Source organism: Abramis brama (assembly GCF_963993115.1).
Source record: "Abramis brama genome assembly, chromosome: 8".
NCBI classification, from domain to species: domain Eukaryota; kingdom Metazoa; phylum Chordata; class Actinopteri; order Cypriniformes; family Leuciscidae; genus Abramis; species Abramis brama.
The window spans coordinates 36,265,616-36,292,842 of NC_139970.1; the positions used below are offsets into that span (position 1 = coordinate 36,265,616).

The window sequence follows — 27,227 nt, forward strand, 5'->3', positions numbered from 1 at the left end:
TTATTCATCAAGAATGTTTTTTATTTATTCCAAATGACAACTTTCATACCTCTATATGGTACAGTAAATGCTAGTGTGGAACAATTTGGACTTAAAATGAAGTCATTGAAATCTTTAGCAAGAACTAGACATGATTTGCAGCGCTTCCTGCTCGGTTTCAGGAATGGTAACCAGGTCGTGAAAAAATGGTCGTCCGTGAATGCAGACCTGACTTTCCTCTTCAAGTTCATGTTTCATTCGGTAAAGTGTGTTTGTAACATCAGCTCTGGAGAGGTTTAGAGGTAACTGTCTCGCTAGTCTCACAGCCTCACTCTGAAAGAAAAAATGGGAGAAAGAGTTTATAAAGAAAAAAAAATTGGTGTAGAACAAAATTTCTCTTAGAAATTGCTTGTAATTTCATAAATAAATGTGAAAATTTTAAGTAGAAAGACTGAAATTGTATTTTCTTGTAAAACGTACTCCAATAATCTTCAAAAAATATATTTTTACGGTGTAGTCTGTACTGTGATTTACCATACTGTGATGGTAAATGGGTCATTAAAAAGTATGTTCCAAGGAGCATCTCTCACCTCTAGGTAGTTTGAGACTTTGAGAGGTCTACATTGCTCCACGGTTTTCGCATCCCGGACCTTTATAGCCTGCAGAATTTCCCTCAGGTCTCCTATCCCGAAGAAAGGCATGCAGTCGGCCATGCCCGTCACTTCAACATGCCTCTCAGAAGACGAGGAACCTTGCCAAGATAAGCAACAAGGAAGGATTAATAAACTCCAAGTACAACGTTCTCCAGGAAAAAATAATAAATAAATATTGTGATTTACACGCTGGTTGGAAACCAAGTCAGGCGGGCACCGCACCAAATTACGCTATTACCATGTCTTTGTGGACTGGAAAGAAAAACCAAGGAGGAGGAGGTTTTCAACAGATGATTTAAAGATGATTGCTTTTCCCTAGACGCATCTCAATGAAGAGGTGAAATGTATGGAAAGGTCATCAAGAAAGCGCAGACTAAACATTTTCTCCTTCCCTATGCGCTTTAAACAGAGACGCAGTCATTCACTTGATCTGACATGCTTATAAAATGATATTAAAACAGTACATACTGAATAGACAACCCAAAAGCTGCGTTAATTAAGTGTCAATAAATGCATTTTTAACGTGACGGTAAATTTATGATCATGTCAGAACTTGATTCGTTCCATTGCAATTGCTAGATTATTATATTTTCTGTTAGTTATTTCACCATGCACAAAATATCGAAATTATCGAAATATCGCGATATGCATATCGCAATGGCTTGCAATAACTGGGGTCATGAACAAAAGTCACTCACTGCTCTTGGCTGAATAACTTTTGTAGCTTTAATAAGAATCAGGATATATTTAATTCATACAGTGAAAACTAAGCAGTGTTTTACTTTTACTTTTGATTATTCAGTTTCTGTTGTTAAATAACCCTAGTGTAGGATAACCTGAACCCCTAAACCCTGTGGTTTACACTGATGTTAAAATAACACTTCTTATGCTACAGTAAAACACTGCTGTTCACTTTCAAAAGTTGTAGGGATGTTTTCTTGTCACAAAAAGAATGTGAAACACGCATGTACGTTATATAATTTGAAATATATCTTAAAGATAATTTAAGTTTATTTTACACACTTATAATAGCATATCGAATATCGCATAATTTAATGAATTATCGCATATCGCAATTTTCTTCAATATCGTGCAGCCCTAGTTGTCATGGTACCAACATTTTTGTAATCGGTACCCATACAAGTACAATTTCGCAGTTCTCAGTACCAATTTCAGTACCAGAGCAAAAACTGTTGAATTAAGTACTTTAAAAAAAATGTGTCCCGTTTTGTCTCGTCCATTGGTTATCACTGTCAATCATCGCAGTTTTCGATTCAATTACTAAAACTAAACTTGTATTCAGACTGTGAATGGTAATAAACAGAAAGCAAGAGAAGAGCCCTCCCTTTATAATCACCAAGGCTGTCAATCTCCAAAGCTCACTGAATTCTGCACTCTTGCGAAAACTGGCGTTATAAAAAAAAGCAGTACAAATACAAAAAAACTGTGCAATGAATCTCTTATTTACATTGTTTTTACACTTTATTGGTTATAATAAAAGGATTCGCGAGTGTGAACAAAACCTTGTGCGTTTTCAGTTGTGTTAAGCGGATTCTGACTAACTAGCACCTCTGATAGGACACTGCTTTCACACGCTCAACAAATATGATTGTGATTGGCTACAATGCTCAATGCTTTTAAAAACACGCTGTAAATATAAAACTTTGACGCTCAGAGAGCGCTCAAACAAACACGAATGATAGTGTTTGAAAGCAGCGTCTATCAGCAGGTACTAAATAACTGCTGGTACCATCAACTTTCTTTTAGTTCCAACTGGTACCGGTACACTTGACAACCCTACTATGTTGTCGCTAGGTGGTTTCTTACTGGGCCATGTCAAATGAGCCCACCTTCACTTCGGTTTTATGTTAGTATTATTTATGTACTACCATAGAATTTATAAATATTTTGAATGAGCTTTAATTATATTTTCATATTTTCAAATTTTAATTTTAAATTGTGCTTTGTTAAGTTTTAGTTTCTTTATGTTTCTATTTAACTTCAATTTATTTTTATTTCAGTTTAGTTTTAATCATTTTAGTACTTATTACTTAATTTACTTTAGCTGACAAGGCAACATTTCTAATTTTCGTTTAAGTTTTTCATCAAATATTTTATTTCAGCTTTATTTCAATTAACTAAAATTATTTCTAATAGTTTTAGTTTTAGTTAACAATAAGCAACAACACTGCAAGTCTGTATGATATTCTGTTCCCTACACGTCTCGGGTCCATAAAATGATTTTTTGCTGCAATTTAATTATCTGCCCGGTGTAAATCTGATGGTTTGCAAATATAATAGGAAACTTCTTCTCAACAAGCTGAAGATTTTCCGGTATCATTCATATTTGTAGTACAAACTGTGCAGGGCGAGTTAAGCACCAAAGTTTATTACTTTTGGGTTTTGAAAGGGCTAGAAATCTGGTGCGTGTTTTTGCCAAATCCCTAAAGTTGGCTCCAAAACTATTCCCTTTTGTAAAGGGCAATTTTCCACCACAGCACCACACTCTAGTGCAAATACACCATGCTGGCAAAAGCTCAGGCAGCGAGCCAGCATCAACCACGATGACCCTTACCAACACAACACTTACAGGAACAGACTGAGTGGGAAGTCTTAAGTGCATTTCATAACAACAGGCAAAATAAGGTCAAATGAGGACTAGGATGGTGGCCTCCTCAGAGAGAGGACAACACTACAGAATAAGTTGGTTCTAAACCTGAAAATGTTTTTTGCACGACATGTATGAGAACTATATCAGTTATCTGCCAATTTGTTTTATTTGTCAGTGTCGAAAATTTGATATTTTATGGTTTCTGCTTGACTTCATATCCTAACTAGCCCTATTCAAGGGTCATGCTGTTTAAAGGTTCCTAGGATTGTCAAAAGTTAGTTATGTTCTACCTCAGACCACAGACCACTAACTGAATCTCTGAGGCATATGACACACTTAACTGGAAACACTTCAGGATTTTCGAAGTTCGTCTTTTTTTTTCTTCTTTTGATTGGTTGAATTCTACAGCAGGGCTTGACATTAACTCTTTTGCTCACCAGCCACTGTGTCTAGTGGTTTTCCAAAGTTACAAGCCAGTCAGCATTTTCACTGGCCACAATTTTGACATTGATACCATGGGGAAAAACTGTCATATTAATATTATCTCATAATTTGGCAGCAGGTATATTAGGCTGCTGTCACTTTAAGACCTGACGTACGGATCCATTATACTGTTACACATGCGTTAAACAGACGTGAATACTCGCCAAGACCAGCATTTTGACATTAGTTTGTGTGTATTTGACTGTTCAGTCGCAATAAGCAGTGAAAAGAACTCAATTTAGTACTGAGAGGCGGCTTTATGTGCAATACGCGCAATCCCACGGCGAAATTAAAGCCCTGTAACAGCAACTATATTCATCCGGAGCAAAAGAAACGAGTGAGTGAGGAGAGGCGGGTTTGTGTGTCATTTCACTGTTTGAGAGATGAGAGAACGAGAAAGCGCAGCTGGTATCATGTATCTATTCTGCTGGAAAAGAGTATTGGAAGCATTTCAGATATTTCAGTATCGAAAAAATCAATATTTACACTAATATACTTTTTACAATAAGTTTAAAACATTGTTTTCTAAAAGTGAGGTAATGAATATGCTTGATGAAACACATATTCCATACTTCATTGCCAGTCTGAGTATTGGTCACAGTGACACTAGACACTAGAAACCCCTCTAATAATCTAACAAGAGTTGTTTTTATAATATTGGAAAATAGAAGGCACCTAAAGAACGCACAAGAAAACATTTAAAGCAAACACATTCTTCACTAATCAGACACGCAATTCTGTCAGAAATAATTGACTGTAATCCTGTTATTCAAGCCGTTATATTTGACATTTCAAAACAATTTGTGAACTGTGGCATTAATGATGTCCAGTGGGTCCAACCTTTGTTAAATCAAATTGGACAATCCTAGAGACCTTTAAACAGCATGACCCTTGAATTAATAAAGGCACATTTTCTCAAGAGAAACCTGGCAAAGAAAAAAAAAAAAAAAAAAAACACAAACCATGTGTAGAAGTATTTCTGAATCTCTCGCACTCCACAGCACATGATGAGCATGAGGACAGAAGGAGGGCAGCGAATTCAAGTGAATGCACTTAACGACCATCTTAAAAAGCTGAGGCTGAGTCATACAGGAAGTGCACCGATCGGTTAGAATTAAGCCCTCTCTTTTTAAAACGATTTCATATTATACCTGTGCCCACACTGGGCTGTGTAGGGGAAAAAGAAGTGCTGACAAAGCACTTTCCACTTAAGCAATTTGTATAAACAATGACTTCATCACTTGGCACAGCAAGAATTAACGTCTCTAAGGTAATAGCATGGAAATTAAAAGTTATTAAAAACTACAAATTAAGCATTAGCATCATATACTGAAAGTTCATGAAAATGTCCAGGGATGCATATGTAATGGAAAAGTGAAATACAGACAATTGTTTACAATTTGGTGACCGGCTCCAAAGCACCAATCATATCAAATCAAACAATTGTCTCGTATTGCGTCAAACATCATTATTTTACATGATTACGACTCTTTAGGGTTATATTTATAAAACAGGTAGTTTCGCTCCACTTATTTGATTGGCTGAGCGACGTAGGTTGCCAGTCCGTTCATTTATTTGTTTGCAGTCTTCTAGACTAAAGTATGTGAGCGGTGTGGAGTGAAACAAGTGGGAAGTGAAGTATGTTTGTATATTTTGCCTGCTGGAAGCGGGTTGTTTTGAACGTCGAAGTGGAAGTCGGGCTACTATACACATACAGTATATACAAGCCAACATAGTGATATGATTTCTTGACAGTGAATTAGATTTGCACAATTTGCTGAAATGACCATTTATATTACACAATATTTTTATTTAAAATTCACAAAAAATGTGGAAAATGATTTACATCTTAAAATGTCCAAACAGTGTACAATATATCAGGCTTAATAATCTATTAAATGGAAAATATAAGATATTTTGATTGAAATAAGATTTTTTAAATATATTTAGAATTTATTTTTCTCCACACAATGGACATCAATGGTCACCAAAAAAGTTTGGTTATCAATATTCTTCACAATATGTTTTTTTTGTGTTGAGAAGTAGTAGTAAATGATGACAGATTTTTGGGTGGTCTTTTTTGTCTATACAGTGGAAGTCAAAGGTCACCAAAAGGGTTTTTTGTGTTTAGCAGTAGGAGTAAATAAAGAATTTTGATCTATGCCATTTAAATATGAAAAAGTGTGAATTAAACTAATTCAACTGAACACACATACACATGTCTTTGAGCGTTACCTGGAATCATCCTAATCTCAAAACCATTCGCCACAAGCCTAGGATCAGTAAAGTAGATGTGTCCATTAAAGCAGGCACTGTCTTTCTCCATGTTCAGGAGAACATCCATGTATTCTGGCCCACCAAGCAACCTGGGAAAGGAAATGTATGTTAATATGCAAATATAAATATTAGAGATTCTATTAAGTATTCAGGATAGTGAGGATTAATACAGCTACTAAGCGTATACTGTACTTCCTACAAAAACCATACATTTTTACTATTGTAGATTCATATTTTTTACATTTAAGGTTTGTACACATTGAAAATGTCATCATTAGGTGAGAAAATGAGACTGGCTACCCATCTGTCAGCGGTACAGGGGTCTGCTGGCTCACGGTTGGAAGTATATTATTCTTCAGAAGTCTTTTAAACAGCAAGGCCTCCTCCACTCGAAACGGGTTCAACAACATGAGCTTTCTGCCGCATAAAACGACCCAGGCACCGTGAGAAGCCAAGCGGTTTACAAGCCTGAGGCCCTGCGCACTTGAGCTGTTCTGGTAGGAGAGGAGGTTAAGACTCTGCTTGAGGGTTGCAATACTGAACGGGAGGGGTTTGGAGAGCTTGGCAAGGCTCCTCTTACTCGAGGGCTGAGAGGAGAAGAGTTTGTCCAGGGCCTGCTGGTTGGCGAGGGGGGCCTTGCGCTTCACGCCTTGAGCTTTGTTCAATGAAGACTCTGCGCTCATCTGCTTCTTGCCCTCTCCGCACTGGCCACCTCCCTCCGTTGCCCTCTTCCTTTGAAGGTTGTAGGCGTTCAGAGACTTTTCTGCCTTGCTTTCATACCTAAGATGGGATGTGATACAAGAACAAGTATTTTGTTACAGTCCAATTTGTACATTTTGTATTTCCTTTGTGTAACTGTTCAGATGTGGTCAGAAGATACACTTATTGAGGACTGGCGACAGAAAAAGTAGCCGATCATCAATACCGGCTAACATTTTGGACTGAATGTATGTTTCTAATGATCTTAAAATGTGCTGAGTTAGACTTATGCTTAAATGCTTGAAGCACGGTTATTATAGTATGAAACTACTAAAAAACATTTTTGTTACTTGAAATAAAATAAACATTAACTGAAATCAAATAACACACACACTACACACATATATATGTGTGTGTGTATAAAAAAAATCTTATTTACTTTATTTAACTAGTTTCTGAGGCAACATTTTAATTTAATCTAACTTGAGGTACTAAAATAACTAAAAAATATATGAGCTAAGCTATATATGCATATTTAAAAAACAAAAACATAAAATAAAATTACAAAAATACATAATAGAAATACTAAAACTTAAATTAAAATGAAAGCTGAAAATATGAAAATAAAAACTAATTCAAAACAATAATAAAAAATATAATAGTGTCTCAATGATACTAAAATAAGACAGGCACACATTGTAGACAAATATAAAGTGTGAATTTCTTCACAAAATTAATAGTTCATGTTTTTTTTAGTTGCCCATTATGACGATCCGTAAAAAAGATACTAAATATTTTTTTCAATTATTAAAATAAAATAATTTCAACATCGTTTAAAAAGCTTCCCAGAAAGCACCCAATGAAACAAACTGTGGCAAAAGTATAGAAGAAGCTAAAATATAAGATAGTTTTTATTTTTATTCATTTTTGGGGGGTTTCTTCCAATGCTTCCAGTTTTGTCATTAAATATTTTTTATTATTTTACCATTTTATACTTTACTATTATACTAATATGTACAGAATAGTAATAACAGAAATGAAAAAAGACACATGGTTTGGAACACTTCGCTTTTGGCCTATTAATTTGCAGGGTACGAACGAGTTGTAGCAAAGAGGTCAGAAGTTGTGTCTAATTAAATATCCTCAATTCACACAAGGAACCTTGATTTAATTTGCTCTAGTGATTCTAAGTGGGCTGTTGTAAATCACAGAGTAGAAAATGTGCAGAAACAGGCGAGATAAAAAACATCTGCTACCTGTGACCAGATGGGGGCCGGAGAGCAGCGAGGGAGGGGGGAGAGGGCCTGTAAAAACATGCAGCCCTGACCCTCCACTGGAAGTTTCTCGATGGGCTTGCCAATTAACAGCTGTGCCATTGCACGGAGCTCGCTACTGTACAAAGGACCGGGCACCATTTCAAACGCACTGTATGGTTTCGAAGCATAAAGCTCGGGTGCAAGAGAAAGATGTAAATCAACTTGCAAATGCTGATAAAAACCACACCAATCAAGATGAAGGCATGAAATGTGCTGAAGAGAACAGCAGTAAGAGGCCAATGGGGGAGATAAATGATTCCATAATGGAACAGAAGGTTGAAGCTTGAGGGGATCCCCTGCCATGTACACTGAAATGGGTTCTTGACCTGAGGGCTTTTGGACTTTAGTTTGCTGTTTGAACACAGTGAAAATGTATAAACAGACTTCGTGGTTGAGATTTACGTATGAAAAAAATAAGTCCTTAATAATGTTAGTTACAAAAGATGTGACTGGCGTAATGGCTGCTGAAAATGCAGCTTTGCCATCACAGGAATAAATGACATTTCAAAATATATTCAACTAGAAAAACATTCTTTTAAATTTTAATAATATTTTACTGTTTTTTTTGTTTGTTTTTTATCAAATAAATGCAGCTTTGGAAAGCAAGAGATGCTGTCAAATTGATTAATCGTAATAAATCGCATCTAACATAAAAGTTTGTAAAGTTTGTAAATGCAGTTTGTATATATATATATATATATATATATATATATATATATATATATATATGTATGTGTGTGTGTGTGTGTGTATAAATCACACAGCAATGCATTGTACTGTATAAATTTACACAAATGCACTTACAATTGCGACATGGTCAAATCACTGGGAATGGGATAAAGCTTTGCACCTGCTGGCAGATGCTGTAACTACATAATTTTATAATAATAAGTTAAGTTGAGGTCCCATTCTGTTTAATTAAATTTTAAAATCCTAATGTATTGCCCTGATACATGTGAGCTACATACAGAATAGAACTGAAACGGTGGAACCTTCAGATTATAAGATTAAATGTAAAATCCGTAATAAATTTATGATTTTACAATTTGTGACTTAACATAATTATCTGTATTCATTTAGCAATAGGCTGTAATTAGGACAGAGCTGTAAACCATGATTTGCTACATGGTAGTCAGTGTCACACGGCATTAGAAGGAGGGACTTTGTTTTCCCAGAAGAGAATGACTGTACATTTAGTGTATGCTATATCAGCAAAAAGTGAACTGTGTCAAGTATACTAGTATATATACATAAATGAGGCAAAACACATTGACTAAGATACAAAACTCTCATTGATTTCATGTGAGCGTCCAAATATGATAACCCCAAATTTCAACACAGACCTTCAGAGACAAAACGTAATAATAACAAATAATAATTCGTTACCATTATTTATATAGCGTTTTTTTTTTTTTACGGCGGCAGCCATAATACGCCAGAACGCCTACCACACTCCAGCTTACTGGTGGAGAGGAGACAGAGTGATAGAGCCAATCGGTATATGGGGATGATTAGGAGGCCATGATGGACAGAGGCCAATGGGCAAACCCCTACTCTTTTTCGAAGGACATCCTGGGATTTTTAATGACCACAGAGAGTCAGGTCCTCGGTTTAACATAACATCCGAAGAACGGTGCTCTTTGACCGTATAGTGTCCCCATCACTATACTGGGGCATTACGACCCCCTAACACCTCGTCCAGCAGCAACCTGGTTTTCCCAGGAGGTCTCCCATCCAGGCACTGACCAGGCTCAACCCTGCTTAGCTTCAGAGGGCAACCAGTGTTGGGCTACAGGGTGATATGGCTGATAGCCAAATTAAGACAATGTGCAAAGGTTATTATCGTTAACTAAAACCATACTAAACTAAATAAACATTAACTGAAATTATATATTTTTTTAAACTTATTTTTTTTAAGCTAGCTTCCAAGGCAATATTTCTCATTTTCATTTAGTTTAACAAACTAAAACTAATTAAATTAATAAAAAAATATATAGACATAAAAAATAAAATGACGAAAACACAAAATTAGCGAAACTAACGTTTTACTATTGAAACTTTAAAGAAATAAAGTGAAAGTCTAAATCAAAAATCTAAATCTAAATATTAACAAACTATATCAATGGTACTAAAGTAACACTATGTACATCAAGGAGCCGCCCACAATATCTCCACTGATAGGATGAATGTGAAAACAGCACAGAAACAGCAAATAAAGACGCCATCCTCTCTCTTGCCTTCTGAGATGGACCTCAGTGGACACTCGCATACGTGATGATAGCCACTTAGGGAGCATGGTTTGCATTTTCAGCCTGGAATTCATAACGAGCATCAAACGCACATAAACCATGCAATAAGAAAGCAATGTTCCCTTGGTGTGGGCACTTTGGATGTAAACCAAGTTCATATAGAGTCGCTGGATCAGCGCCAGCCATTTTATTGCTGCATCAGACCACTGCAACCAAAATATAACAAGCATGGTACTCCCTCCCGCAAACATCCATGTCAACAATCTCTGACCCCTTAGCTCAGCATGCCCATATGTGATGCACCTATGTTACATGAATCCATGTAAATATGATTCTCAGAAGTGTATGCTACCGTACAGTATGTCTGCAGGAAAACAAGCTTGCTATTTCACATTTAAGACAGCAGTAATATGCAACAGGATTCAGATGTCTTTTTCCATGTTACATAAGTGCCTCTAGCAATGCTGAAATACACTTTCCATTCATTTAATTATGCTGACTTGGCATGCTGTGATTTAGACTATTTTTTGAGAGGGGATAACCCTTTTAGTTTAAAGCGATAACCCTGATGTATTTTGAAAAATTACAATTAAAAATTAGATTTTTGTGGCTTTAAATTGATTAGCTTTGAGGCCATAAAAATGTAAGCTAGTGTGCTTTACAAAAATCACTTTTAACAGAGATACACAAATTTATAGTATTTCTCTTCTGGAAATAAAAACAAAAAATCTTGACGACTCATCTTTCACAACAGATTTTTGTCAATTAAATGCTCGAATTAGAATGTGCCTCCAATTTAGTTCCGATAGTTTGGGGTCTGTGAGGTTTTTTATTCCCTCTGAATAAAGAAACGAATACCTTTATTCAGCAAGGATGCATTAAATTTATCAAAAGATGCAGTAAAGACATTTATGATGTTACAAAAAGATTGTTCTTTTTGTTCAAAGAATCCTGAATAAAATGTACCACTTCAGTATTACTCAGAGGTCTAGTTTTAAATATAATTCTTTTGAAATGATGAAGCTTTTTGTAACGTTATCTAGCATAAGTGACAAATCCCGCTTGACATTTGTACAAGCAACTGTATACAGGCCACCAGGGCACCATACAGACTTTATCAAAGAATTTGCTGATTTTCTATCATAGTTAGTACTGGCTGCAGATAAAGTCCCTATTGTTGGCGATTTTAAAGGGGTGGTATAATGCCCTTTTCACAAGATGTAAATTAAGTCTTTGATGTCCCCAGAGTGTGTATGTTAAGTTTTAGCTCAAAATACCCCACAGATATTTTTATATAGCATGTTAAAATTATCACTTTTTGAGGGTGAGCAAAAACACACCGTTTTGTGTCTGTTCCTTTAAATGCAAATGAGCTGCTGCTCCCGGCACAGAGGGCGGAGCTTCAAGAGCTTCTAGTCATTGATTAGCATATTCTGTCTTGATAACCACAAGGCTCAGGACTAGGACTGTTGCTGTTCACTCTGTACATGCTACCCTTGGGAGGAGATATCATTAGGAAGCATGGCACTGTTATGCTGATGATACTCAGCTGTACATTTCTTCGCGCCCTGACAAAACTTACCAATTCACAAAATTAACGGAATGCATATTAGCTAATATAAAAAAACTGGATGACTAGTAATTTCCTACTACTTAATTCAGAAAAAACAGAGATTCTAATTATTGGACCAAAAACCTTCGCACATAATAACCTAGAATACTTTCTAACACTTGATGGTGTTCGGTCAAGTCTTCTTCGTCGGTTAGGAACCTGGGTGTGCTCTTTGATATCAGTCTTTCATTTGAAAGTCACGTGTCTAGTATCTGTAAAACCGCATTCTTCCATCTTAAAAATATATCTAAATTACGACATATGCCCTCAATGACAAATGCGGAACAGTTAGTTAATGCGGTCATGACCTCAAGGCTAAGAGAAGCAGTCTAATTTTTTTTTTTTTTAACTTAGGACATAGTGACATGAAAGTGTCCAGCATACATGGGAACTCCTTTAATACAGTTTAAAAAGCATCCCAGTATGCACCTCATGTCTAGACTGTGCAGAGCTGGAATCTAGGCAAAGGGTACTAACATGGTTAACGTTTTTGGTCACTACATATTTCTCATACTTCCATTCGTGTTATTTCATTGTTGACTATTATTCTAAAATGTGGAAAAGAGTAATAATAAAGAATTAGTAGGTGTATCCAAACATTTGACTGGTAGTCTAGTGTGATAAAATAAGATACATCCATATATCCAACCCAAGTTTTCCTGGAGCTCATAAAAAACAACCAATAAATTAGGCAGATATGGACTTCATCTGGTATAGAATGAACTGGAACCTTCTGGCACCTGAGACTGAAAGAATGTGGCATTCTTTGGAAAAAACGGAATGCCTCTTTTACAATGGAAAACAGGCATATTGACCATCAAACCAAGTAATCAAACACAGTTTTCTGGAAAATACAAAAGTTGATCAATTCTTCCTTCAGGTAGTAACATGACCAGGCCAAACAGATTTTCCAATCCATATTTTACACATGATAGTGGCAGGTCTATTTTTCTCTCGCTACACAGAGCCTGAATCACAACAACTGGAAACTGAGTCTTCGAGGGTGAAATCTGGAAACTTACTTCTTGCGGTCTTCCTCCCCGAGGCTTTCCCATCTCTCTTTCACAGCAGTTGTGACATCCTGAGGACTGGCTCTTGGGTTCTCCTGGAGGACCTGCGATCTGGTGTCTTGCTCAAACAGTGAAAAGGCAGACAAGGGCTGACGCACAGAGCGGTTGCTGATCAGCTCGTAGGCTGTCAGCTTGGCCATTTTCTCCATAATCACGTTAGAGGGCCTCTTGGACGTACTTGTGGGCTCAGTTCCTCTGAGGTCTTCAGTTGCTTTTGGGACGTGGAGTTTCACAGGTTCCAGACATTCTCCGGTGATTTGATTTGAGAAGGCCCTGCCTGTGCTCCAGCTCTCAGCAGATACTTCGCTCTCTTGACCAGGGCCACTGTCACTCTTAGTCTCCTTTGGGGAGTTACAGTTTAGATCAGCTGCAGAGTTCATTACAACATCGTCAGCAGGTAATGAGGAATTAATACTGTCAAAATCACTTGAGCTTCTGTTGATCACCCAATCCTCTGAAATCGAAGAGGAGCTGGTGTTTGCTGTGTTGTTCAAGCATAGCTCACTATCTTGTTTTTCTGCATTCGTCGAAGAATGCTCAAGCAATTCTGGGTCGTTCAAACTGATATCTGTGGTATGTGTAGGAACAACTACATTAGCATGTTCAGGTACATCCACATAACCAGCATTGGGCCGATTTCCTCCTGTTTTGAGATTATCATCGCCAGTGGAGTCGCCGTACAAGGAGATTAACATTGTCTCCACCGCCAACAGCACTTCTTCCTGGAGAAAAGTGTTAATGAAAGTTTGATTAGCATGATAGGAAGGAACAGTGTTTTACTTTTAGTAAAAATGTTTGTACCTTATTCTGTAGCATCACTTCGGTTTTATCAGGTGTCAGGTTAACGTCCACCGTTGAGGCGGGTATGGTGATGTTCATCATTAAAAAGGGATATCGGCGGTTTGCAGATTCATTATTCGATTGAGCACTGGCGTAGTATTGCTTGATAAGCTGCAGGGTAAAATGTGCATTCACGAGAAGATTGTGAGGATACAAGGGGATACAATTTCAACACAAACACGTATATATTCAAGTTTACAACTTTACTTCTAACCTTAGATCGTTACTAAGAAATCATCAAATAAGAACATAACTAGGCCTAGACCAAATCTATGGATTTCAGCATTTTCTACACAGATTGCATAGGACAATTTACACAATTTAGTTGATTTAAATATGGTAAAATATATTAAACAGAGAAAGGTATTGCTCAGAAAATCTGTAACCATTCCAGCACTTTGACAAAACTGATAGAAAGCACTTTTGATTACAACTGTATATAACGCATAATGCAAAATTATTGGATTTTCTAATGATAAAATGATGACAAAACTCATTTGAGAGTGAAAACATGCTACGATGTTCTGGAACCTAAATATGACTCTTTCAGTCCCTCTTTCAGTGTTTAATTTATGGTGAATTTACCACATTAATTTAAATGATCGATGTGGAGAGTATAATGCAACTGAAGCATTTGTTTTTTAAAGGGATAGTTTATCCAAAAATTCTGTCTAAATTGAGGCTAATATCCACATTTTACAGTTATGCAAGGACATTTCATTTTACAGAAAAAGTCAACTGAACATTCATATACAAATTTCAACACAAACACGTATATATTTACACACACAAACATTAAATAAATGTAGGTACATTGGTATTGATGGTATGTGGCAGTTCCTTTACCTTAAGTATTTCTTTGGCATGCACAGGTCGACTATTTACAAAGATGAATGTTTTATCAGGTGTATAGGAGCTGGTGGAATTCAAATCTGAGCCCGGTTTGGGAAGGAATCCATCGATGCTGATCTGTGCAAACAATAAGACTTCATATATCAATATTTAAGCCAAGAACACATAACAAAAGTGTCATATATCCACATTTATTTCCAGGTTTGAAATGTGTATTAAGAAGCTACTGAGTAACAATCTTCCTCCATGTTAAATCTAGTATAGCTATTCTTTAATTTCCCTCTCTGCCACAAACCATACTCACTAATTGTCAGGGCACATTGAGGCTTCAATGAACTTTTCCCAAAACAAACAAAATGACACACTGCTGGCCTGTAGCCCGCTTTGCAGTAACCAATTAAGACTTCACTGTGCTATCAGAACCCATTTGTCATCTCCAAACTATGGAGTGGCCAAGTTGCTAAAATGTGCAATGTTTCTGTTAGCTAAAGGCAGCATCGGCGAAGTGGCGGGATGAGAAACGGCTCCAAATTAATCAGTGATCTAGGGCTATACTGTGATGCTTGAGCTCACCATTTGGAATTAACAAGCACAGCAGTTGGCTGGCAAGAGGACATTTTAATTGGAGTCTCTGACAAACATGATAATCAGGGGTATTGTGACTTTCACAATCAACACTTATGTTCTGTATACTTTACCACATTTGTCAATTACTGTGGTGTAGGTGGCCCAGTCCTTTCTGTTTTGTGCACTGAATGGAGGTTATTATTCTGGACTCTTCCACTGCAGAAGGATCTCGGCCACAGCACAAAAACAGTCAACTGCACACTTGCGTCATGTTCCATTCTTACTCAGAAAACCTGTAACCATTCCAGCACTTTGAGAAAACTGATAGAAAGCACTTTTGATTGCAATTCTATATAAGGCATCATGCAAAAATACTGGATTGGATATTCGAATGATTAAAAAAAAAGAAGATAAAACTCATTTGAGAGTGAAAACATGCTCATCTCCAAGTCTCTACGATATTCTGGAACCTAGATATGACTCAAGTCCCTCTTTCAATGCTAATGCTAAGTCTATGAGATTGAAGTGAATGGCTGTATGGGGCCAAATCTTCCATTTTGAGATCACATGACTAGCCAAATATTAATCTTTTTTAATCGAATATTAAAAGTCTCCAGCAAGATATGGATCAAACCGCTCGATTAATATGGATTAATTTTATGATGCCTTTATGAGTTTTTTTGGGATCTTCTATGAAAGTTTTGGTAACCTGAGAGGTTTCATAAAAATATCTTGATGAAACTTTCTTATGAGTTTGGAACATCATGAGGGTGACTTTTTTGGGGTGAACTACCCATTTAACGTCAAAGTTTCGGTAAGAAAGGTTTCTGAAAGATTTCCTCTTACGGTCGCCAAGGCTGCATTTATTTGATCATAAAAACAATAAAAACATGTTTCTAATTTAATACATTTGAAAATGTACTTTATTCCTGTGATGGCAAAGATGACATTTCAGCATCATTACTTCAGTCTTCAGTGTCACATGATCCTTCAGGAATCATTCTAATGACCTAACATTAAAACTTAAAAAAAAAAGAGATTAATTTGTTAACATTTAAAAACAATTGCTGTTGCATCCACGCTGCTTTTGCCCAGTAAAAAAAAAAAACACAAATTGTGCCCATTCTCTAAATTTCTGAACAAGTTTTGAGATTATGCAAGATCATGACAAGTAAAATGTCATGAGAAAAAATGTTATGAGAAATTGAATGCACCACTACAATCTGCAAATGGCTTGGCGTGTCTTAGTTGTGAAGGGTGGGGTGAATGGTTAGCAATGGTCTTGGCATGGGGCTCGACCTGATGATGAGTGTGCACCTAATGACTGAGTACTCCAACAGATCCTGCTCTCAAGGCCATAAATTAATTCCTGGTAAAACCCACCAATTTCTAGAATGCAAGGATGACTTACAGCTAACAAATACTGAGCAAAGATGCATTCTCATCTGGCACATGGCTTTAAAGAACATTGGCAAGACTCAGTGAAAACCATCCTTGAGCATAGCTGTATATGCAATGTGTTCTGCTATACGTTCAGCAGGAGAGGACTGAGCTGCCAAAATCGGCCTGAGCCAAATACTGAAGTGTGCCTACAGAGAATTATTCCTACACGAACGCAAAACACAAGCAGGGACTCTATACAAACCGCAGAGCTCTACTAAAAGCGTATTCTGTAAGAGGACACTTAGCATAAATAAATCACACGTAAATGAGCCAGCAAATTTAGACAATGCTAGCGTTGTGCATTCTTCATCAGCCACACATATAAAAGTAGGACACCATGTGTGCACCAACAATAGCATCCTTTCCAACAGGGCAGTGATGAGATCAGGCCAAATGCCTGAATTAGAATCACCATGTCATGCATGTACTGTATGACCTATACAGTTCTGCGTAACAGGGAGATAATTATAGAACGAGAGGCAGATTCAGCGTTAGGGGAGCCTTTAGCTGAAAGAAGGGGAGATAAGAGTGTTATTGCTGACGAACATAGAAAAGGTCAAATGGTTCATTTGAAGATAGGAAAAAAAAACAGACCAGAAGGAAGGTACATGGGTCATTCCTGTTATGCAGTGTCTATAACTTACAACTTTTAAATGGATATACTTCTGTTGTAATACAAGTATGTATTTCTGTAAAATACTCCCAAATTTACTTCCATTCTTTGTACCTCGTTTAATACATCTGAGATGATTTGACAGATGCCAGATCTTCTAATCGTGATAACTGATCTCTGGCTAATTTGGTTCTTCAAGCGAATTTGCAGATTTGATTAAAATATCTGGATTAAGTTATCTGAGATTACTGTGCATTCTTGTGTTCATTGGAAAGGGCAGATATATCAATACTCGAAACCATGATCAGCAATGCAGCGATTGGCTGGACTTGACGAATTTCTGGACCTTTATAAGGAAACAGCCAAGCGACAAAAACCACACAAAAGTTATAATAGATCAATGAAATGTGTATTGTTTGCCACATGATTCCCAATTATTTCACGATTTCTAGTATTTGTAACAGGCTTTACATTTTTATTTCAACGTTGTAATTAGCAATTCATTTGATTTTACCTGTGAATCAGATTTGTTACGTGACGGCATTAAAGTTTGACAGCACTTTTTACTAAGTTATCAGCATCTCTTGCGCTGCATCAAGCCACTCCCATAAAAGCTGCCACGTTCAAATTAATGCACGGCTTAGACTAACTGTACATCATGTGTAAAGGCCCGTTCACACCAAGGATGACAACTATAAAGATAACTATAGGCCTATAGTTCTAAAAATCGTTCTCAATATTAAAGAATAGCAGAGTTCACGCCACAGCTATAACGATAACGACACAGAGAAAAGATATCGTTGGAATCACTTTAAGAATGATTTTATCCAGCTGATGAAAGATAAAAACATTGACAGCCAATCAGAATCCATCCTGCTGTAACGAGCTCGAGCATTTAAAGCGGCAGACAAGCACGCGCGTAGAATAAACAGAACGATATCGCCCGCTGGTGGGATGCTAACTTAGTTATCCTGATAGTTAACATTCTTGGTGTGAACAGGCCTTAAGACTCTAATAAAATTATTAGGTAATTATTCCCTCACAAATAATTCTCTCAATGAGTAAAACTGGCTGTGTCTATATTATGATCGACTACACAACAAAATATTATTTTCAAATTCAATTTTTAATTATTATTATTTTAAATTATTATTTTCCCAGGTTCAATAGGGTACTCTTGTAAGAAAGTAGCAGTGGCTGGGACAGACTTTAAGTGTCACCTCCGCTTAAAAAGATGATTACATGATTCTGGTTTACATGAAATAAGCTGCTCCTGAGCAGGTTTGAGCTTACGGACCTGTTGCTATGACAGATCATCCCAGAGTTTCTTCGTAGAACCTAACAATCCTGAATCATGTCAAATCATCAATAGTAAAATCCAGATAACTGAGTAATCCATGTATGAAGAATGGGCCCCTGGTCAAGATCAGGCACATCAACGTCAACATTTAACTTGAAGGTGACATATTATGCCCCTTTTCACAAGATGCAATATAAATTTATGGTGTCCCCAGAATGTGTCTGTGAAATTTCAACTCAAAATACCCCCCAGATCATTTATTACAGCTTGTCAAATTTGCCCCTTTTTGGGTGTGAGCAAAAACACGCCATTTTTGTGCGTGTCCCTTTAAATGCAAATGAGCTGCTGCTCCCCGCCTCGGTTCAAAAGACGGCCGATTCTTTACACGAGCTTCGGATACTCCGGCAATAACAATAATCTCACTCATCCAAAATCTGCGGAGTGCAGCCTTACAGAGAATCTCAGGAAGAGGTTGCAACTTTTAGACTGCACCTGGACGTTTCAGAATGGTTAGTGGATACATTTATGTAGCTGTTGTCGAGTTACATTCACCTCATCGACTTGCATGTACCGTCATATTTAACTTTTACAAAAGTTGACACAGTTCCCTGAGGTCTTTATAAGACAGCTGTGACATTTTTTGGTCAAATAGTGATCTGTGCTCGCCTGTGCAGCAACTACAGAACAGTTTGCATGCTTTGCTCAAACTTTTGCCATTGCGTTAGAACTGGTTACAGTGTTGTCGCTTGCGAAAAACCAAATGTTGTGGGTGGAAACGTGCAGATTAAAGGGATGTAATTTCAACCTAGGGTCCTTTGCACCATGACCTCGAGCCAAACACCCCCTAAGAAGCTTTTTTTTCCCTTGGTCGAACATTGTGAAAGTTAGAGCTTATTTAGAGATATCAGCCGAATGGCTTAGTGCAGGCACTAATGGATCCAAGGATGTATCCCGTAAATTACCCCACTAATAATGCCCGGAATGGTACCAAACTTCTACAGTAGTACAAATAGGTTCGTAAAATGAGGCATTGGAAAGTTTGTAAGTACATCAGGAGTTTATTTAAATAACACTTGCCTGACGGCTCATGCTACCGCTAACCCGGGCGTCAAGGTCACCTCCGTGATTTGGGAAAAGCATGTAAAAGTCCTTTGCAAAACTCACAAGTGTAAGGGAAAAGCTCCATAGAAATGTATTGATAACCGGATGATATTCGAAATACTTTTTAAGTGTTGATCTGAAAATACAAGCATTTATAAAACTTTCAAAATTCAGCAAAACGTTTCTATACTCTGGGCATCGTTACACTACATCCTTATGCATCTCTTTCTGCCAGGACTTTTACGGGCTTTTCCCAAACCACAGAAGTGACCTCGACGTCCGGGTTAGCGGTAGCATAAGCCATCAAGGCAAGTGTTATTTTAAATAAACTCCTGATGTACTTACAAACTTTCCAATGCCTCGTTTTACGAGTACAGAACCTATTTGTACTACTGTAGAAGTTTGGCATCATTCTCCTAAAATCAAATTTTGGAATTTTCTGGTTACAAGTGCATAGCGCCTAATAACATGGCAAAAGTGACAACACACAAATCCAAGTAGTGAAATTATAACAAGTAAGATAACTAATAGGATTTCCAATTTATATGATAATCCAAAACATAAATGATGGGAATGTTCTTGCAAATATACTGAATAATAGGAGCGACCCAGAAATGTTCAAGATTAGTCAAGCAGGATTAGTGTTGAGAAGCACTGCATGCAGTGAGCGGGTTACACCTGCAGCAAACACATGCAGCACAGACACATCACTGCTGCGGCAAACACTAAATCTTCCTATGTATCCTTGTGAGTCAGAGAAATGTCACTAAACTGGACTAAATCAAGCACATGGTTTTTACAATGCATAATACTATACATCACACATCTTATTGCTTGAACAAGCGCTTGCTCGTTGCATTTGTAGCAGTGTATTAAATCCATGCCAGAGCAGTTGGATTGTGGCCTCAGGCCAACACAGGCAAGTTATGTCCTTCTGAGGCCCTTTCACCACGTACATTGCAGTCCCTGAAGGCTCCTTTAATTCACTGCTGCATTTGTCGCAAAGTTTGCCGCATTCAGTCCATAGGTCCACTGCTGACACTGTAACATGATCCGTCACTGACCGCTTGTGAGGTAAACGGCGCATGACAGTATACGGTCTTGCAAAAACACATAGCCTTTCAGGATGTGTAATTCTACAGCCTTTATGATTAAAATAACGCAATTTTAGCTCTCAAAATATATAGTGGCCCCAAAACGTATTTAGACACTTAAGTCGCACAGAAAATGTATGAAAATAGTTGCATTAGAGAGTAAAATATCAAACCAAAGAGCCCTTTATATTAAAGAAAAAAATAGCACAAATACACTTCAAGCAAATACAAAATTTATTTGTTGGGTGAAAAAGTATGTAACGTTAGATTTATTTCTCAAAGTGAAGATAACACTTTACAATAAGGTTCTATTTGTTAACATTAGTTACAATGAACTAACAATTAAAAATACTTCTAAAGCATTTATTAATCTTAATTAATGGTAATTTCAACATTTACTTATACAATATTAAAGTCAAAAGTATATGTTAATCTTATTAAATGGGCCTGAGTTAATATGAACTACCAACGTTGTATTTGCATTAACTAGCGTTAACAAAGCTTTATAAATACTGTAAGAAATGTATTGCTCATTATTAACTAATGTTACCTAATGAAACCTTTCTGTAAAGTATTACCTTAAATAGTATTTGTAAACTTAAGTCAACCTTAAACATGTATAAAAGTAGTTGCATTAGATAACAAAAAAAAAGAAATGACAGCAAAAATACATTTATCAAACACAAACAAAATGTTTGGTTTAAAATGAGTTAACAATATATGTATTGGTCAAAGTGAAGACATAAAGAATTTGTAGACTTACTCATTGTTAAACAGTACTGGATCATGTTCGAAGTTAACGCAATGAACTAGGACACCTGTGTGAGCTTGAGGAGAATTGACCTCAAATAAATGGTTTGATATTTTGACATTGATGCAATGACATTCAAAAATGTGTATGTGTGAAGTCAAGTGTGCAAAAGTGTCCTGATACTCTTTGGGGCCCAAAGTATTTGTATGTATACAGACAAAATATTAACTAGAAATTTGAAAATTAAAAGGCATTATGAAAGGTATAACCTGGGTAAGAATGCTGAGTCATTCATGCAAAAAGTCATCGCTGCGGAATGCACAACCAGGAAAAAGAGAAACAGCTCTCCAGGGAGAGGAAAGCCGTTCGGAATTAACTTGTTACACGAGTCTTTGAGTTTAGCAACCTGACAGAAGTGCAGGGATGTTTAAAGTCGGTTCAAGCAATAGCTTTGCACATGCAATTTATATGAACCCTGATTGTTTGAACCTTGAAGAACATTCCTGTTTTTGTGGAAAAAAAACACTTTCCTATTGCAAACCGTCATGGCGGCCCCAGAGCTGGTGCATCTGTGGAAACCCTACTGCTCACGCTGAAAATGATAAATATGTCCGTGTTTTCTCAGCGCTTCACTGACCTCTGGTTGCTCCTGGTGATGCTGGACGGGGAGCATGTTGGCTACGGAGGCCGCTCCGAGCACGGCCATGAGGGCAGTTCGGTGATCCGACACCCTGGATTTCTGCCAGACCACAGCCTGTAGCAACACAGTAAAACGGGTCAAGTTATTTTTCGGTCATCCTAAAATAAGACCACCTGTGGGATTGCATGCTCGCAAACAGCCATTAGCCACCAATCAAGTCTTCACAATAAACAATTATACTTTTGGTAATGTTTGGATATTACGAAATTAACTGCACAGGGAGCACTGCAGGCAACCGCACGGATAAATCTCAGACCGACTACTTTTCATTAAAAGGCGCTTTATGTTATGAAGACTTGGCAGCATCAAGCAAACATGCTACTTGCACAAATGTCATTTCACATCGCGGAGCGCAGTTACGCATATATTTTCACACCCGTGCGTTTGCCTGTCGTTGGCACTTCCACATGCAAGTATATATATCCAAGGTGTTGATTTCTGAAAGCATGCAGTCCGCAGCACACATCTCTGCTATGAAATATACAATTTGGTGACTGTAAAGAGATCAGACTAGTAAACAGCTTTTCGAGAAGTCATGAAACCCAATGCAGGGCGAAGTGCAAAGTTTGTGATACGAGATATGCCTGGAAGTGCTGATGGCATGAAATGAGTGTATGGCCGTCTCCCGATGATCTACAACCTGAATGATATGAATTTAATGACAGGTACGTGAGGTCTCGCCGAGCAAGGCCAGAAACGTACGCTATCATGAGGCCAGGCTGTTAGTGGACTTGCGAAAACACTCGGAGAACTTATACCACTTAGCTTGTTACTTTAGGATCATGTGGCAGTGTGAGATTCGAAGGCTTAGTGGTTCATCCTGCGGTTGCATTGCTAATTTTGGACAAGAAGCAGGTGAAATGTCCACTTTCCCAGGTTACGCTCTAATTGATGGCACTCAAAACATGTCTAAATGCAGGAAATGTCCAGGCTGTCATCATTACATGCACGGGTTATCGAATGAAGGGCCAACTTCATTCTTAATTATGAGTTTTCCAAAAGAATTTAAATTGGTTGTGAGCATAAAAACAATTAAATAAATAGCATTATATTACAACTATACACCTATTTATTAGAATTTCATGCTAAAATGCCTTATCTTTGCTGATTAATATGAGGATTTAAAACATAAGATTGTAGCTGCAACAAGGAAGCAGAGTCAAAACAGTAGTGAAAAACCAGAGCAATAAACAAGTTACATAAGTTCTAATTAACGTTAGCCGAACACTATTAGCACAACTGATATCATGCCGTGTGATGGTTAAATGTCACTAAATGTGGGTAAAACCCTAGAGAGTAATACCGCATTATTTGTTGATGTGTGAGGCCACCTTGTGGTCAAATATACACTACCGTTTAAAAGTTTGGGGTCAGCTAGACTTTTTAAAGAAATTAAGATTTGTATTCAGCAAGGATTTATTAAACTGATGAAGAGTGACTGTAAATACATTTATAATTTTACAAAAGGTTTCTATGTCAAACAAATGCTGTTCTTTTGAACTTCAAAGAATCCTGAAAAAAATGCATTACGGTTTCCACAAAAATATTAAGCAATAATAAGAAGAGCACCAAATGAACATATTAAAATGATTTCTGAAGGATCATGTGACACTGAAGACTGGAGTAATGATGCTGAAAATTCAGCTTTGATTAGAAGGACTGTTTTCAAATTGTAATAATATTTAACAATATTATATTTTTTGATCTAATAAATGTAGTCTTGGTAAGCCTAAGAGACTTCTTTCAACACATTTGTAACGGTAGTTTGTCTTTATATAACAACTAAAATAGTTTATCTTCAAATTTATTTACAGATTTTGTATGTGTTCTCAGACTTTTTGGAGCCCACTGCAAGGGGGACCTATTATGCCCTTTTACAAAGGGTGAGTCTCAATCAGCTCCCTAGTTCAGTAGTCAGGGCACTGAACAGGGAGTCAGCCATTTTAAGGACTGCCTCAATCGCAAAATCCTTCCAGTGCACTGGAACGTTCGTTCCCTAAAAAGTCCCACAATGCACCGTGAAAAGCAGGGAGTTTATGTTAATTCACTATGTTCCCTTACCAGAAGTTCTAAAGAGCAAAACATCAATCGCTCACCACACATGACACGCAATAGATGTTTTTAAAAAAACAGTCCCTCATTTAATTATATTTCGGCATAAACACATTGCAAGACAAGTAATGAATATAATGCAGCTAACATTTATGGCTGAAATGTTGCAGAGATACGTGACAATCAAAGTATTTATTTATTATAATGTACTTTTAAATAACAAACAACTAATGTCAAAAAAATATATGTGCTGCTGTTGTTCATAAATACCAGTAGTGAATAGTGATGTTGTACACTGAGGACAATGCCATGTCGCAGGTCCTCAACAGTGCATTAATTTGTGTACGCGATATACTGATTCACGACCTAGGGAGCTGATTGAGACGCACCCAGAGTCTTGATTTTGGGATCTACTAGAATAGATTTTCATGCTTGAATGTTCAAAAAACACATTATTTTTTCACATATTGTACATTATTGCAGCACCTCTCTTCCCAGTCTGTCAGTAACACTGTTTAATTCCTGTCTCTATTAAGCCCCTCCTTCTGAAAAGTGCAGTGCACTCTGATTGGTCGGTAGGTGTGTTGTTCCGATTGGTCAACCGAGTTTCAACAGATTACTAATGCGACTAAACCAGGCCTTGTCCCTTTTTTTGCGTGTGCATTGAAGCAGGAATTTTATGAGGAATATTATGACGTGTTCATTACCAGAAGAGTTCAGTGAGTTTTTAAGTGAGTTCAGAAACAGTGCTTACTGACATAGAGATTAACTTCATTTGGAGCACATTGTGCTTTGCAGACCTTTTTCATGCTCAAACAGCAACCTTACACACTAAAGAAAGTAAGCTGAAAATGTAAACCACATGGCAGCAGTACCATACCTTGTTGTGGCTCAACGTGATCCTTAACTCAGGCTTAATAACAGCATAGGCCATGAGTAAGTTCTGGACCCTCTTCAGTTCCTCTTTGCATTTCTTAGTGTTGGAATAATACTGCCGTCTGACAGGGAGGTTCCTGAACAGATTTGCGGCACACACACTGGTGCCTGAGGGAAAAGGTATGTTAGAAGCAGTCTGTTCCCATAAATCAAGAGTATTAAATAAATGCAGTAACAGACGCATACCCTCGCCAAGATGTGATGGCTTTTGAGAGACGATCTGTCCGTTGTGATCGACTGAATATTGAATGCTAAAATCATCATCTGCGGTTTTGGTAGTGATGACCACCTGGTAGGTGAAGGAAAGGTCAATTACAGAGGAAACATGTTCAACATTTGTAATTCACTGATTAAAATGACTTTCATGAGCTCATTGGAGATGCACAATATTTCAGTACCATATCAGTTATAAAATGCCAATATTAGCATTTTATATATTATATATATATATATATCAGTGTCAAACAATTGAATACCAGCTGTCAGTTTTAATATCAGTGCATCTCTAACTAAAACAACAAAAACTAGCGAGATGCAACCTCTGAGATAGCGCATATAGATGCCAGAGCTTCTCCTCTGAAGCCGTAAGACTCTAGGTGCTCCAGGTCTTCGTGGCAGGAGATTTTAGATGTGTAGTGTTGTACAGCCATCACAGGAACATCAGTAGCTTTGATTCCAGAACCATTGTCTCTGACTTCAATGCGATCCAATCCATAATTCTCCTGATCACAAGGGAACATTAACATAGATTTAGCATAGCTTTTAACAGTGCACACAAAAATCGTTAGCACTTAGAAATGTATAAAAAGTCAATGCATTAGAAAAAAAAAATCACTAAGTTGCATCTGCAAACTAGAGCTTAATTCAAATGTCCCAATGTGATTTTTAATGGATATATGAAGAAGTCGGATCACCTCAACGGGTGTCATACAGTACTTTGATTTTCTTTGTTTTGATTTTCTTTATTTTTAATTCAATGACATGAAAACATTTAAAATGATAAGTGTTCTAATACATGTTGGGGGATCCCCCATGCTTTAAAATGTACTTCAAAGTAAATGTTCCTGTATCTGTTGCTACCAGAGCTAAACTAGTACCCAATTGGTACCCCAATTCAGGTCACACTTTGAATTGTAAAGAGAGGTATTAGACAAATATGCTGCATGTTCCCATGCCAATTACCCCACACTTATATGTCAAACTAACTGGTCAGTATGTTAGTATATTCAACGTGAATTTAAGTTACCAGTTTAACTTCAAGGCTTGAAGAACCAGCATCAAGTGAATTTTCAGTCAGTTCCTTGACAACATTCAGGACAGATGTTATAACCTGAGAGCTGCACAACAGACGCACAGTCTCAGGTGGAAGCGCCTTCATTTTGTGCTCCCTAAGAAGAAAGTGACAACAATGGTTATAGACCTGCTTAAGTTAAGTCAGACACAAACTAACTGTAACTTTGGGCAGCATGCATTATAAAATGACATATCAGACCAACAGTGACATTAATATCATTATGATACGTTAAACTATTAAATGACCAAATATATTAGAGCTTACTTCGTATAAAATGAAATAATCCGTTAAACGATATCCAGTAAATTCATAACACAAGTGTACTTCACGTTTCCAACTCGCTCCAGTCAGGAGTCGGATGTGGCTTGACTGGCGCCTAAATGACGTCATTGTTATTCTCTGCATTGATTGGATGTTCTCTCTTTGTCGTATTTTTTATATTTTTATAATGCTTGAACAAATAAATTAAAATGTCATAGCTAGAGCAGATGTATTTATTTTTTAAATCTGTTTAATTTTTCTTCGACGTATTTTGATATTCTGTCTTTATAAATACATGAAGAGAGGCTTACAGTTGTTGCGTTTGCAGATGTAGAATTTATAAAGAAATCATAATACATTTAGAATTATGCATTCATCAACATACATATTCAACATATTTATAGTAAAAAAAAAAAAAAAAAATCTGTCTATTATAATTATGGAAAACGTATTTCAGCAGTTGAAATAAACTAT

The 27,227-nt window shown here is 37.0% G+C and overlaps 1 protein-coding gene across 1 annotated transcript; it reads right to left on the reverse strand.

The window, feature by feature from the left end:
• Positions 1–26,872, reverse strand: pms1 (PMS1 homolog 1, mismatch repair system component). Its single transcript, XM_084122086.1, has 13 exons — positions 26,757–26,872; positions 26,445–26,586; positions 25,738–25,920; positions 25,385–25,487; positions 25,143–25,306; positions 22,148–22,264; positions 14,636–14,758; positions 13,751–13,900; positions 12,902–13,671; positions 6,304–6,783; positions 5,962–6,092; positions 570–730; positions 1–312 (listed from the first exon to the last, which is right to left on the reverse strand). Exons 2-13 carry the CDS (start codon positions 26,574–26,576, stop codon positions 115–117), a joined length of 2,712 nt encoding a protein of 903 aa, XP_083978212.1. The 5' UTR covers positions 26,577–26,586; positions 26,757–26,872; the 3' UTR covers positions 1–114.
• Between the last annotated feature and the right edge of the window lie 355 nt (positions 26,873–27,227).

What these genes read in the sequence shown, in the direction of transcription:
- pms1 (XM_084122086.1), bottom strand. Translation starts at nt 26,576, where the DNA reads ATGAAGGCGCTTCCACCTGAGACTGTGCGTCTGTTGTGCAGCTCTCAG. An exon ending in CAAGCCTTGAAGTTAAACTG is followed by an intron (nt 25,921 to 26,444) that starts GTAACTTAAATT and finishes CCTTGTGATCAG; the next exon opens with GAGAATTATGGATTGGATCG. An exon ending in CCTGTACCGCTGACAGATGG is followed by an intron (nt 6,093 to 6,303) that starts GTAGCCAGTCTC and finishes TTCCTTTCCCAG; the next exon opens with GTTGCTTGGTGGGCCAGAAT.